At 48.8% G+C, this 13,736-nt stretch overlaps 1 protein-coding gene across 1 annotated transcript; it reads left to right on the top strand.

The window, feature by feature from the left end:
• Positions 1–556: 556 nt before the first annotated feature.
• Positions 557–12,794, top strand: csgalnact1a (chondroitin sulfate N-acetylgalactosaminyltransferase 1a). The gene is made up of 9 exons (XM_084687876.1): positions 557–652; positions 3,054–3,808; positions 3,929–4,364; positions 6,329–6,545; positions 7,445–7,546; positions 10,038–10,216; positions 10,405–10,499; positions 10,583–10,664; positions 11,645–12,794. Exons 2-9 carry the CDS (start codon positions 3,500–3,502, stop codon positions 11,932–11,934), a joined length of 1,710 nt encoding a protein of 569 aa, XP_084544002.1. The 5' UTR covers positions 557–652; positions 3,054–3,499; the 3' UTR covers positions 11,935–12,794.
• The last annotated feature ends 942 nt before the right edge of the window (positions 12,795–13,736 follow it).

Genomic DNA, 13,736 nt, shown 5'->3' on the forward strand with positions numbered 1-13,736 from the left:
TTGAGCACTCCCAATGACACCGAAATAGATTGAAGGCGAGAGGCGCTCTAATGAATAAGCCACTGTGTCTGCAGTCATCATGATGCTGCGGTGCCTCCAAACCCGATTGGACCTGGCGACCCCAACAGTCTGACTTGGCTTACTAATGACTGGAGCTGCTTAAGGCGTCCATATGACGTTCACGGTTTTGTTGTTAACATATGTGTACTAAATGCGTCTAAAATCGTAAAACTGATAAAGATATATTCTAATTATGTTTTGGGTACCACTTCCTCCGCGTATTTACGCAACTGGCCGTGTCAGTATCTGTCTCACTTCTGACCTCGAGCTAGATAGGCATAGGCTACTGTATCCAAGTCACTTAAATTGGAATATTGAGTTGAATGAGGGTAAATTTATGCTGGCGTTCCTATGAAAGCTAGCAGTGTTTCTTGAGCTAACGGCACGCTGAATCAGGTAACAACACATCCTTTATGCAAACGGGAGGGAGGCGGAGGAAGTGCCGGGGCGGGGTGGACCAGCGGAGCCTGTTCTTGAGAGGACACTCTCACTCACACAGCCTTCTCAGTGCGCTCGTGGAGCTATTAAAGATCGGTGACACGTACAACACCCGGTACCAGTCCGGTATTTATCTGGAAAACATGGATGAAAGGTAGGCTGTGTAGAATGATGTATTACCATGGTTTTAGTTAACATGTCTAACAGAAACCAACTGTGCTTATCAGAGAAGGATCCTTGCCCTCGCTGTGACGCCTTGTGCTGGCACATGCTGGCACGGTCACTGAGAAAGCTGGTTTAAGAGGGACGGAGGTGTTGTGTGTGAGCTTTACTCAGCGAGCTATGGCAGAGGAGCAATGCAGACCTGCTGTGTACGAACTATTGGTGACATTGAATCACTGAGAAAAAGGGAAGCTTCTCTTGCGTTTCTCACCTTCCCGTGTATTACCGCAAGTTCCTGTTACTTTGTCCATCACTCCCAAACCCTCACTCACAGTCAAACTTGAGTGTTTTACTTTGGTTCAAATGCAGTTCTGTGGGCATCTGTGAAGCCCTCTGTGCTTGAAAAAAAGTCTATACAAATACAATTTGATTTGATGACAGTTAGCCATGTGAAAAGTACAATCACAATAACACAAATTGGTCACAAACTTTGAAGACACGCGTCATTGCAGAATGATTTGGTCATAACATTTATCTAGATTTTTCTAGTATGTAAATTGATCTAAATGTGTGTTATATGAATAATCTAGAAGGTAGCCTCATGCCTCTGCAGCAGGGATGGCAGTGAGATGATAGGTTAGAAACAGTTCTGTGTTGTAGTCAATGTGTGTGTGTGTGTGTGTGTGTGTGTGTGTGTGTGTGTGTGTGTGTGTGTGTGTGTGTGTGTGTGTGTGTGTGTGTGTGTGCAGATGGGGGCATTGGGAGAAGGGGTGGAGGCCAATGATACAGCTCTGGTTACAGATCAGATGACAATGTCCTAAGTTATATTGAGGCCATCAGAACCAAGGAGAGCATTAGGGACCAGTAACAGGAAGGGGTGTGTGTGTGCGCACACTTATGTATTTGTGTACCGGTAAGTCAAAAAATGACAGAATTGATTACATGTTATTTAGCAATTGGCAGTGCCAGGATGCACACACTCACCTCTTTCTTTCTTTCTTTCTCTCTTTCTTTTTCTTTCTTTCTTTCTTTCTTTCTTTCTTTCTTTCTTCTCTCTCTGTCTCTCTCACACACACACATACACACACACTCTTTTTCTCACTGTCTTTCTCTGTCTCACTGTCTTTGAGAGCAGTATAATGTCATAGTGATAGTAGTATTCAGTGCTTTGTGGGGGTTTTGTGATGAACAGAACAGGACATGTGGTTTCCTCTCCGTGACCATTGTTGTATGGTAATCATACTGAGTGTTATGAGTGTTTATTATAATCATACAGATGTTGTGTTGTTGTTGGTTTATGGTTAGATGGTAAAGAGTGCTGCATAACTGTTATATATATGTGTGTGTTTGGGTTTAACCATATATGACAGGTCCTCCTCCCTCTGCTCTGACACTGGGATGCTTCAACACAAATAATTACAGAGTTAGTAACATAGCTGTCACTAGTGTGGTACTACAACAAGATGTGTGGGTATGTTTAAGGGCAGTCCAGATGTGTGTGTGTGCACATGTGTGCATATATGTGTGTGTGTGTGTATGGTTCCGGGGTCTGGGGCAGGGAAACCAGGCCTAATTAAGGGGAGGTAGAATCACCTGAGGGGCCGGGCACATCAAAGAACCCTTTCTCTCTCTCTCTCTCTCTCTCTCTCTCTCTCTCTCTCTCTCTCTCTCTCTCTCTCTCTCGCTCTCGCTCTCGCTCTCGCTCTCGCTCTCGCTCTCCCTCCTCTCTCTCCCTATCCCTCTCCCTCTCTCTCCCTATCCCTCTCCCTCTCTCTCTCTCTCTCTCTCTCTCTCTCTCTCTCTCTCTCTCTCTCTCTCTCTCTCTCTCTCTCTCTCTCTGTGTCTCTCTCGCAAGACTGTGAAAGTATCTCTCCCTCCCCCTTCTCTCTTCCAAATGACTACTCTATACAGTAACACCTGGAGTTAGTTTGTGGCCTTTTCTCGTCCCCCCCTCCTCTCTTATCCTCTCCTCCCAGCCCCCAACCCTATGGGCCCATAGCTTGTCATCAAGCCTGTAAAAGACTTGACTGTGTGGTAAGTCAACACACACATACACATACATATGACAACCCAGACACGCACAAAATGTACACACAACTACACCCCTTGAGTAACCTCCATAAATACATCTTTACATGTCGACATTCAGGCATGCAGTCACTCTCCCCCCTCTGACTCTCCCTGACGCCCTCTATCTCTCTCTCTGGGTTTCCTCCCTCGTGTGTTTGTAAATGTGTGTGTGTATGTTGTCTTGTGTGTGTGTTGTCTTGTGTGTATGTGGTCTTGTGTGTGTGTTGTCTTGTGTGTGTCGTTGAGTTTTTCTGCAATCTTCTCTAAATCATAGCTGTGACTGTCAGTGAAGACAATGATGTCCCATTCCTCTCCTCCTCCAGTGCCTGTCTGGGAGGTTCTGCTGAGTTCTGGTCATGGTGCTGACGGCAGGGAAGGTTCTGGATCCAAACAGCTGGACCACGCGCGAGCAGGAAGGCCTGAGTCATAGGTGACGGACTGATGATGTAAACACTGACTGGAAGACATCACCGTCTGGTCAAGGATTTGATTTGGACCTGATTTGATGGCTGGTCCTTGACCTATGACCTGGATGTGAATATGGGACAGAGGAATGCACCCACTGGCCAGAGCACTGTGAACACCGTGCTACTACTGCCTGTCTGTCTGCGTTCTGTCTGCTTATATGTTTAACCCCCACACTAGCATATTTCATTGGGGTGTGTGTGTTTGAGTGGGTGGATATAGATCCGGTGAATGCATGCAGAAGTGACTGTTTGTACATCCCAATCGGTCTTGGCAGGCGTCTTTGATCCCCTTGGGAGGGTTTATGTGTGACATCATCATCGTGATGCTGCGGCGCGGTCTGCTGGCGTGGGGGTGCCGGGTGGGCGTGGTCTTGGCGCTGGTGTGTTGCTCCGTGTCTCTCCTCTACATCATCACCTGCAGCCCCCAGTCTGAGCTGGGGGGTCACGCCCTGCCCCGGCTCGGGGTGGGGGGCGGCCCGGCCGGGGCGGGAGGCACTGGGCCGGGCGGGGGGGGCTCCCAGAGTGGCCCCCCAGGGAAGGAGTCCTACCAGGCTCTCCTCCAGGAGAGAGAGGAGCAGCATCGCCTCCTCATCAGCAGCCTGAAAAAGCAGGTCAGCACCTCGTTCCTCCTCTCCCTCCTCTGCTCCTCGGCTGGCCTCTGCATTCCTCTCGCCTCGCGACTCCAACTCCTCTCTGCTCCTCCTCTTTCCCTCTCCCCCTATACCCTTCAGATCACCCAGCTGAAGGAGGCCCTCCAGGAGCGCAGCCAGCAGCTGAAGGGCGTCCAGGAGTCTCTGGAGCAACGGGCCGGGGGCCCGGGGCCGGGCACCGGAGGAGGGATCCTGGGAGGGCCAGGGGGGCAAGAGAGAAGCCAGGCGGACCTCCACGAGTTCCTGCGTAGCCAGCTGGGGCGGGCGGAGGTGCAGGCAGGCAGCAGGCTGCCCAGTGAGTACGCAGTGGTGCCCTTCGAGAGCTTCACCCTGCAGAAGGTGTATCAGCTGGAGCAGGGTCTGACCCGTCACCCCGAGGAGAAGCCTGTGAGGAGGGACCGGCGGGACGCGCTGGGGGAGGCCCTGGAGACGGCCCTGGCCAGTCTGAACACGCCACCCCAGGGGGGGGGCAGGGCGCAGCCCAGCAAGGTCTACGCCCCTTCAGATTTCATAGAGGGTGAGGAGTAGGATGCATGGTATGCTGTTGGGGTGTGTGTGTGTGTGGGAGGGGTGGGGGTGACTATGTGTGTCTGTGTGTGGCAGAGAGTGTGTGTGGCGGAGTGTGTGGATGGGTGTGAGTGTTTTACGTGTGTGACAGTGTGTGTGTGGTGGGGGGGGTGTTTGTAGGAGTGTGACAGTTCATGTGTGGGTGTGTGAGTGGGATGTGTGTGTGTGTGTGTGTGTGTGACTGTGTGCATGTGATTGTGTGGGTTTGTGTGCTGGAGAGCTAGCAGCCAGGAGCCAGGATGTCCGACTGCTTTGTCTGATCATTGACAGGAAATGAACACAACTGTTTTCCATTAGCTATAGCATCCTTGTTACCTTGAGGGGAGGGGGGTCTTCTGAGAGGTCAGCTTGTCTAGGTACTTGAGAGAGAGAGGGAGGGAGGGGGGGAATAGCAATGACCGTGGCACAACACGCGGAAATCTTCACAATCAACAATGAATTGAAATTGGCAGACGATAGATGGGAAATAGAGATAGATGTGGACTATCTAGCTACAGGAAGCACCGAGACATGACTACTTGTAGTGGTCACAGTGTGTGCTAGGGGAAGGACACACCCTGACAACAGACACATAACCTGTGATACACACTTTGTGTGCAGCTGGGTGGCAGATGGCAGCATTCTAACAACCCTTCCATTTAGCAAGGATTCAAGTGAACTGCATACAACTACTGTATGCAGCTGCAGTGAGTGTTCCTGTCTGCCCTGCTGTTGTGTTGGGCCTTGGAAGACCTTCCAGGCAGTCCTGTGCAATGCTGACCAAGCTGGGACAAAGGCAGCATTGCAGGCCTGCCAAGCTAGGGTTAGCTTAGTAGTCTGAAGTCAGGAACCAGACCAACAAAAACAGGGCTGGCTGAATGATTGGCTGGATGAATGACAGGCTGGCTGGATGACTGGCTGGCTGGTTGGCTGGATGACTGGCTGGATGACTGGCTGGATGACTGGCTGGCTGGCTGGCTGACTGGCTGGCTGGCTGGCTGACTGGCTGACTGGCTGGATGACTGGCTGGCTTGCTGGCTGGCTGGCTGGCTGGCTGGCTGGATGACTGGCTGGCTGGCTGGCTGGCTGGCTGGCTGGCTGGCTGGCTGGCTGGCTGGCTGGATGACTGACTGACTGACTGACTGACTGACTGACTGACTGACTGACTGACTGACTGACTGACTGATTGACTGACTGGTTGGATGACTGACTGGCTGGCTGGTATGGATGGCTGGTAGGGATGACTGGATGACTAATATGACTGGATGACTGGCTGGGTGACAGAGAGAAAAGGAGAGAGGGATGAAAGAGAGGGATTGAGCAGAACAGTAGTAGAGTGTATGATAAACATGTTTGGGGGGAGGGGGTCAACTGTATCATCCCACCTAGTCCCATGGGTGAGGAAGCCTCTTATCTCAGGAAGTCAACATCAAATCAAAGGAAGTTAACATCATGTGACTTAGGTTGTCCTGGCAGTATCGGCATGTGCATTTCCAGCCAGCTCTGTAATCTGCTGTCTCAGTTTCCTGTTTACAGGGTGGTGTCGCTCTCTCTCTCGCTCTCTGTCTCGCTCTCTCTCTTCCTCGCTCTCTCTCTTTCTCTGTCTCGACCAGTCGGACACATACCATCCCTCTCTGTCACAAAACTGCTTACACTGACAGCAGCAGCAAACAGATTGTTTTACATTACAAAGATTAAAACTTGGAAAAGGGAGAGAGAGAAAGAGAGGAAGTGTGCCACTGACATCGTCTAACAAATTATGTCCACAACATCCAATGCATTTTCTAATATTCTCTTTCCCTCCTCTCCTCTTCTCCTCCCCTCCTTGTCCTTCCCTCCTCTCCGCTCCTCCTCTGCACCTCCTTTTCTTCCTCCTACATTCTCTCCTCTCCACCTCCTATCCTCCTCTTCCCTCCTCTTTCCCCTCTCTTGCAGGGATAGCTCGTACAGAACAAGACAAAGGGACCCTGTACGAGATGACGTTTCGTGGCGAGCAGAGCCGAGAGTTCCGGAGGCTGGTCCTGTTCCGCCCGTTTGGCCCGCTTATGAAAGTGAAGGACGAGGGGGTGGACACCGCCGGCATCCCCATCAACATCATCGTGCCGCTCTCCCGACGCACTGACAAGTTCAAACAGTTTCTGCACAACTTCAGGTGTGGTCTCGTGCACCTCCTGTGTGTTAGCGCTACATGCTGTCTCACTAGGTGGACTCTGGCTCAGATGGGCCCTTGCATGGTCGGATGAACCTGTCAATAACACTGGCTTGACCTGCTTCCAATCAATCCGTCAATCAATCGACCCGTCGTTTTGAGTTTGCCCAGTCAGATGTAAACATTGATGTTCCCCTCTGAGTGTCCAACAGCAGTGGGTCAGCTGATCCGTCTTTGCGCTCCTTCTGAGTGTGTGTTTGTGATTGTGTTTACATTTGTGTGTGTGCACGTGTGTGTGTACTGAATGTGTCATGTGTTCCTGATTCACATGGAGAGGAATGTGTGGAGGATAAACAGGCATCTTTCAGATGCAGCGTGACACATTTACTGCAGCCAGGGATAACACACAAACACACACACACTCAACATCATGTATAGTTAGGACTGAGATACAAAACAGCAATTGCTCTACAATGGCTGATTTAGGCCCCGAATTAGACTGTGTGTGCATATGTGTGTGTGTGTGTGTGTATGTATGTGTGTGTTTGGGGGGGTCTGTGTGTGTGCGTGTGTGTGTGTGTGTGCATGTGTGTGTGGATGTGTGTGTGTGCGTGTGCGCGTGTGTGTGTGCGTGTGTGTGTGCGTGTGTGTGGATGTGTGTGTGTGTGTGCGTGTGAGTGTGTGTGTGTGTGTGTGTGCATGTGTGTGTGGACGTGTGTGTGCGTGTGTGTGTGTGTGTGTGTGAAGGAAAGGACGAGACATCCTCAGCATCCTCCTGGTACATTTGGCATCTCTCCATCAGAATGTCGGCTGCTACAGACACTGGAATGTCACACAAGGACTGGAGTTTATGTCTGTCTGAAACAACACTGACCCAGGTGTGTGTGTGTGTGTGTTTCTAGGGAGGTGTGTGTGAAGCAGGATGGTCGTGTCCACCTAACTGTAGTCTACTTTGGGAAGGAGCAGATGAATGAAGTGAAGAGCATGCTGGAGAATACCTCGAGGTAGGTGATACTCTCTCACACACACACACGCTCACACACACACACACACAGGTGAGTAGAGTTCTTTAGCTAGTTAGTAGTTAGCTGATACGGATTCAATTTCGGTCCATGAAATAAGTCATGTAGCTGGTTCTACACGCCCACAGTCGTCCGCTCTGATGAGGAGCCAGACTGCTGATTGAGATGACGAGGGTCCAGGCAGTTGTCATGGAGACAATAAACTAGTGTCATCGTGTGTATGTGTGTGTGTATTTGTGTGTGTGTGTGTGTGTGTGTATGTTAGTGATCATGTGTTTTCAAGGAAGGGGGACTCAGCATCATGTTACCATTGCCCTTATTGGCTAGTTACATAGCCTTGTATCAGACTGTATCAGACAGTGTACTGAAACATGTACTTAACAGAGCCTGTACACTGTCACACATCACACATCTGTTTCTCTGGCCTGACTGCTCAAGGGGTTGTTATGGAAGTGGGTAGTGATAGGGTTAGGGTTAGTAGGTAGGACACACACACACTCTCACACACATTCAACCACACTTACAGACTCACACACACACATGTACAGCCTCGGTCCAAGGTCAATATGTGTTTCCAACAGCACATAGTGGGTCAGTATCACTGACCCAAATCAATAATTTCTGATTGCTGATAGTCGACATTACCAGCTCTCTCTCCCTCTCTTACACACTCTCTCTCTCTCTCTCTCTCTCTCTCTCTCTCTCTCTCTCTCTCTCTCTCTCTCTCTCTCTCTCTCTCTCTGTCGCTCTCTCTCTCTCAATCTGTGTTTAGGGGTAGCTGCAGTATACGGCTGGCTAGGGGGAATTTTGACAGACAGACAGACAGAAAGATAGACAGATGAGCAGGCGAGCAGGCAGGCAGAGAACAAACACTCGTGTGTTTGATAAGACAGGATGAATCAATACACATGAATAATTAGTGTCCGACTGTGCGGGAGAGGAGAGGAGAGGGAAGGGGAGGAACAGGGGAGATGAGAAGAGATGCTGGGGAAATGGAGTGGTAAACCATAGATGCCCTCTGAGTTTGAACAGAAGCCTCAAGCAGAAGTCAGACTCCCAGCTCTCCTGTCCTCCTCCTCTCCTCTCTCCTCCTCCTCTCCTCTCTCCTCCTCCTCTCCTCTCTCCTCCTCCTCTCCTCTCTCCTCCTCCTCTCCTCTCTCCTCCTCCTCTCTTCTCCCCTCCTCCTCTCCTCTCTCCTCCTCCTCTCTTCTCCCCTCCTCCTCTCCTCTCTCCTCCTCCTCTCCTCTCTCCTCCTCTCCTCTCTCCTCCTCCTCTCCTCTCTCCTCCTCCTCTCCTCTCTCCTCCTCCTCTCCTCTCTCCTCCTCCTCTCCTCTCTCCTCCTCCTCTCCTCTCTCCTCCTCCTCTCTTCTCCCCTCCTCCTCTCCTCTCTCCTCCTCCTCTCTTCTCCCCTCCTCCTCTCCTCTCTCCTCCTCCTCTCTTCTCCCCTCCTCCTCTCCTCTCTCCTCCTCCTCTCTTCTCCCCTCCTCCTCTCCTCTCTCCTCCTCCTCTCTTCTCCCCTCCTCCTCTCCTCTCTCCTCCTCCTCTCTTCTCCCCTCCTCCTCTCCTCTCTCCTCCTCCTCTCTTCTCCGCTCCTCCTCTCCTCTCCCCTCCTCTCACTCTAAATCCACATTTCAGGCCCATAAGCGTTTCTGCTTATTTTAAAGTATCTGTGATTAGCTGGTATTTTCCTGCCATGTAACTGTCCCTGCAGGCTTCTATACACAATGTTTTCATGTCCCAAGAATTTTCTGGTGACTTAAAAGATTTGGGGCACTCCTGGGTCCCAGACGAGGTAAATATTTTGAGCTGTATTAACAAGGATATTTCAGTTGTTTTCTGTCAAGCTTATCGTGTGTGTGTGTGTGCATGTGTGCATGCATGATTGTGTATCTTTCCACCTTTCTGTCTGTGTATGTATGTGTGCCAGTATACGTGTGTGTGTGTGTGTGTGTTTGTGTGTGTGTGTGTGTGTGTGTGTGCGTGTGTGTGTGTGTGTTTGTCCCTCAGGGAGTCTGTTTCCATGGCTTCATCACACTCATCTGACCCTGTAAAAGAACAACCACTAATACTGAGAATATTGGGCTGATGAACTCACAATAATTACAAAAAGATAATATGCCATTTTCTATTGTTGATATCATAATATATAATATCACATAATATCATGTCATTGTTTAATAGACAGTATATACCTTATTTATATAACTAGCAATCACCAGGGAAACCAGGGGTTCCTGTTTGAGACATTCGTACTGCAATAAGCTCTACTGTGATTGGCCCAAACTGAGTTATCTACTGTGATTGGTCTATACTGTGTCTTTGCAGGGGCAGGTTTGTCAATTTTGTGACCCCAATCAAATCTCAGATTAGGGGCCCCTCCTCGTCTACCTAACATGATCAGTTCAGCGTCACCAACATATGGGTGGATTCATTTAGAGGCCTTCTCTATCTGCACCCCTCCCCCTTCCCCCAGGGAGATCCACTATCAAAACTACACTCTGCTACAGCTGGAGGAGGAGTTCTCCAGGGGGCGTGGCCTGGACGTGGGGGCGCGGTCCTGGAAGGGCGGGAATGTCCTGCTCTTCTTCTGTGACGTCGACATCTACTTCACCGCTGACTTCCTGAACACCTGCCGCCTCAACACCCAGCCAGGTGTGGGGGTGGGGGGAGGAGAGGAGGAAGGGAGGAGGGGAGGAAGGGAGGAGGGGGAGGGGACAGGTGAACATCATGGACTTCTCCTCCATCTGTTGATAAGAGTCTGTTGGGCTTTGGGACATCCACTGTGAAAAACACGATGCAAATACAATGTTATTTAATGTGATTGACCTCCCACTCCCCAGGTAAGAGGGTGTTCTACCCAGTCTTGTTCAGCCAGTACAACCCCTCGCTGATCTACGGGGGTCGAGATCACATCCCCCCTGTGGACCAGCAGTTGGTGAGTTTACTCCCCCCCCTCAAACACACACACACACACAGAAATGTTTTGACTCACATTATAATGAAAATGTACTTCCTCAGGTTATCAAAAAAGATACAGGATTCTGGAGGGACTTTGGCTTTGGCATGACGTGTCAGTATAGATCTGACTTCATCAATATAGGTACACACACTCCTGCACCACTTTCAACACAGACACACACACTCTTACACTACGGTCAACAGACACACACACTCTTACACTCCTCTCAACACAGACACACACACACTCCAATACCACAATCAACATACCATTGGTACACACACTCTTGTACTACTCTCAACACAGACACACACACTCTACAGCACAGTTCTACACCTCACATGTCATGCTGGCTATGATCACAGCCTTCTTCTGTCAGTGTTTCCATGTTTTCCATGCCATGGATGAACTCAGTGCTGTAAACCACCAGTCTGGAAACCTTGTTACTGCACACACACCCTTGAGACAGAGAGATAGTTGAAAGGAATGCCGTATTTTCAGCTTAGTGTCTGCTGTGGAGATATATGCATTATTCAGGCTGTAGCCCAACAAGTAAACATATCAACATCTGGATGGGTTGTGCTTTCCTGTTTCTATCTGAGAGCTTCAGATGACCCTGGAGTCCCAGCAGCACAGTAGAGGGGAAGGGAGGGAGAAGGCAGGGCGGGAGAGGAGAGACAGTGACAGAGAGAGAGAAAAAAAAGACAGAGAGAGAAAGCAGGAAGTGTGAGAGAGAGAACAGTAATAAGAGTGAGAGAGAGAGGGAGTGTGTGAGAGAGTGAGCGGGATAAGAGAGAGAGTAGGAGACAGGGAAAGGTTGGGGAGGCAGCTTAGCGCGGCGTGTGATGCTGTGTAGGCCAGCCTGGTGTGTGTTCGGTCTGATCTCAGAGGATGCCCAGCAACATGTCTCAGCGGACCAGTTTAGGCATGTGTATTCTGTACTGTACAACAATACCTCACCATTCCTGACCACTTATGTCATAACACGTCACATATTATACACAAAGTCTGACACAACATCTAACACCAATCCACATCATCTTTCAAATGCATGACATCTTGAAGTACTTATTCGAATACCATGTAATTATTAGAATACTCAAACTACCCCCCCCCCCCAGGTGGGTTTGACCTGGACATCAAAGGCTGGGGCGGGGAGGACGTCCATCTGTACAGGAAGTATCTCCACAGCAACCTGCTGGTGGTGCGCTCGCCGTCGCGCGGCCTGTTCCACCTGTGGCATGAGAAGCAGTGTGCGGACGCTCTGGCCCCAGAGCAGTACCGCATGTGCATGCAGTCCAAGGCCATGAACGAGGCGTCGCACGGCCAGCTGGGCATGCTGCTCTTCAGACAGGAGATAGAGGCTCACCTCCGCAAGCAGAAAGCCAGGGGCGGCTCCAAGAAGACCTGAGGGGGAGGGGGAGCGGGGGAGGGCCTGTTTAGAGGCACTGCAGACTGACGCAGACGGACTGGCCCAGGTCTACTCAGACAGACTGCTTGGCAAAAGAAAGACATAAAAAGACATGTGTTGCATCAGTAAATGTTAAACATGGGAACGTGAGGAAAGGCCAGAAGATATGGGATTTTCTTTGATTTGTGAAGTTGGAGCTGTGGATAACCTGCAGTGAATTAACACCATCTAGTGGACAGATAAGGAACACTGGAAGTCTGAAATAGCTGATGGACTGAATATGCAATTAACTCAAATGTTGTGAAGTCACTTTCCTGCCCTTAATAGGTTATTTTGTGTTGGACTTTTTGCAAATAATATTAGAATGTCTGACATTATATGTCTTGTCAAACCCTTCCATCCCACAGTTCATGGGCAGCGTTACAAAGACCAGTGAGACAGTCACAGTTGAAAAGTTGACTTTGATATTTTACTGGTGGACTGAATTAGCTGCTTACAAGTAGAAGAATCATGACGATGATTTCACCCGAAGTCTGAATGATTTGAAGATAGGTCTAAATAACTTGACGAATAGTCTGAATGACTTGGAGCATTACCATCCTTCCCACAAGATGAATGAGAGCAATAAGATGCAAGTGTTCACCTTTAGGTGCGCCTATCCTAAAAGGAAAGTTGAAGATATGTTATTATTTCAAAGCCCTTCATCTTATTGTTGGTGCTTGGACTGATGATAGGGTGGTAAAAGGCCAAAGATTTTACAGAAATAAACATTTAGCACTTTCAATGTATATATCAACTTTGTTATTGTACACGATTGGATGTTACATTTCTTGTTACAATTACATTGGCTACTTGTTTTCCCCCATTGTCATTATTATTGTCGCGTCTAATATATACAGTATTTATATAAATATATATTAGAATTTTTTATATTTATAAATACATATATGTTATGCAAAATATACTTAATATGTATAAATATACATGAATATGTATACATGCAGTTTGTGTGTGGGATGTTTGAACCATCGAAGTAACAATGGTTTGCTTAAGTTTTTTTTCTCCCTATTTTAACATCGGTAATGATTAGGACCTTATTAAGTTGTCAGTGGACTTGGTTCAGGTTTAACCTGTAGAGGGGTGCCAAGGAGGATGACAAGGAACCTGGAGGTCAAAGACCTACAAAGCTGTCTGGATGAGGCAGAGAACCTGGAGGTCACAGTCAAAGACCTACAGAGCTGTCTGGATGAGGCAGAAAACCTGGCCATCAAGGGTGGCAAGAAGCAGCTCCAGAAACTGTCTAGGGTACGTTTGTTTTTTACTTTTAGAAATGTTTCCATCATGTGTTTGTTCTCTAGAAGTTTTCACACAGTCGAAATAACACATTACAAAGCAAAAATATTTACCAGTTGCAATCATGAATGCGTCAAACATTCACCCCAAGCGATCAGTTGCCCTTCATTGGCACCAGGTGGTAGGCTAGTATAAGCTTTCCAGTTTGTCCTGCAATGACTACTGTTTGCCTGCAGAGAGCTGCATTTCGTAGCATTTCTGTGGTCCTTCCGATCAACATTATTGTTCAGTCAAAAGTTCCGTTTCCGGGATTGCGATTTTTCTGTTTATCTAATAGGTTGCGTTATAATTTCCGTCAACTATAACGTAATATTGCTTGTTAACCCTCCTATTGTGTGTGGGTCAAATTTTACCCACGGAAGTTTAGATGCAGGAAAAACACCTGTTTAAAAATTCTGATCAAAACAAGGGTCCATTAATGCCTCCAAAGTGGTCTACTGAATACAATT

This window comes from Hypomesus nipponensis, chromosome 22 (genome assembly GCF_054491055.1).
Source record: "Hypomesus nipponensis isolate SF chromosome 22, ASM5449105v1, whole genome shotgun sequence".
Taxonomy (NCBI): Eukaryota; Metazoa; Chordata; class Actinopteri; order Osmeriformes; family Osmeridae; genus Hypomesus; species Hypomesus nipponensis.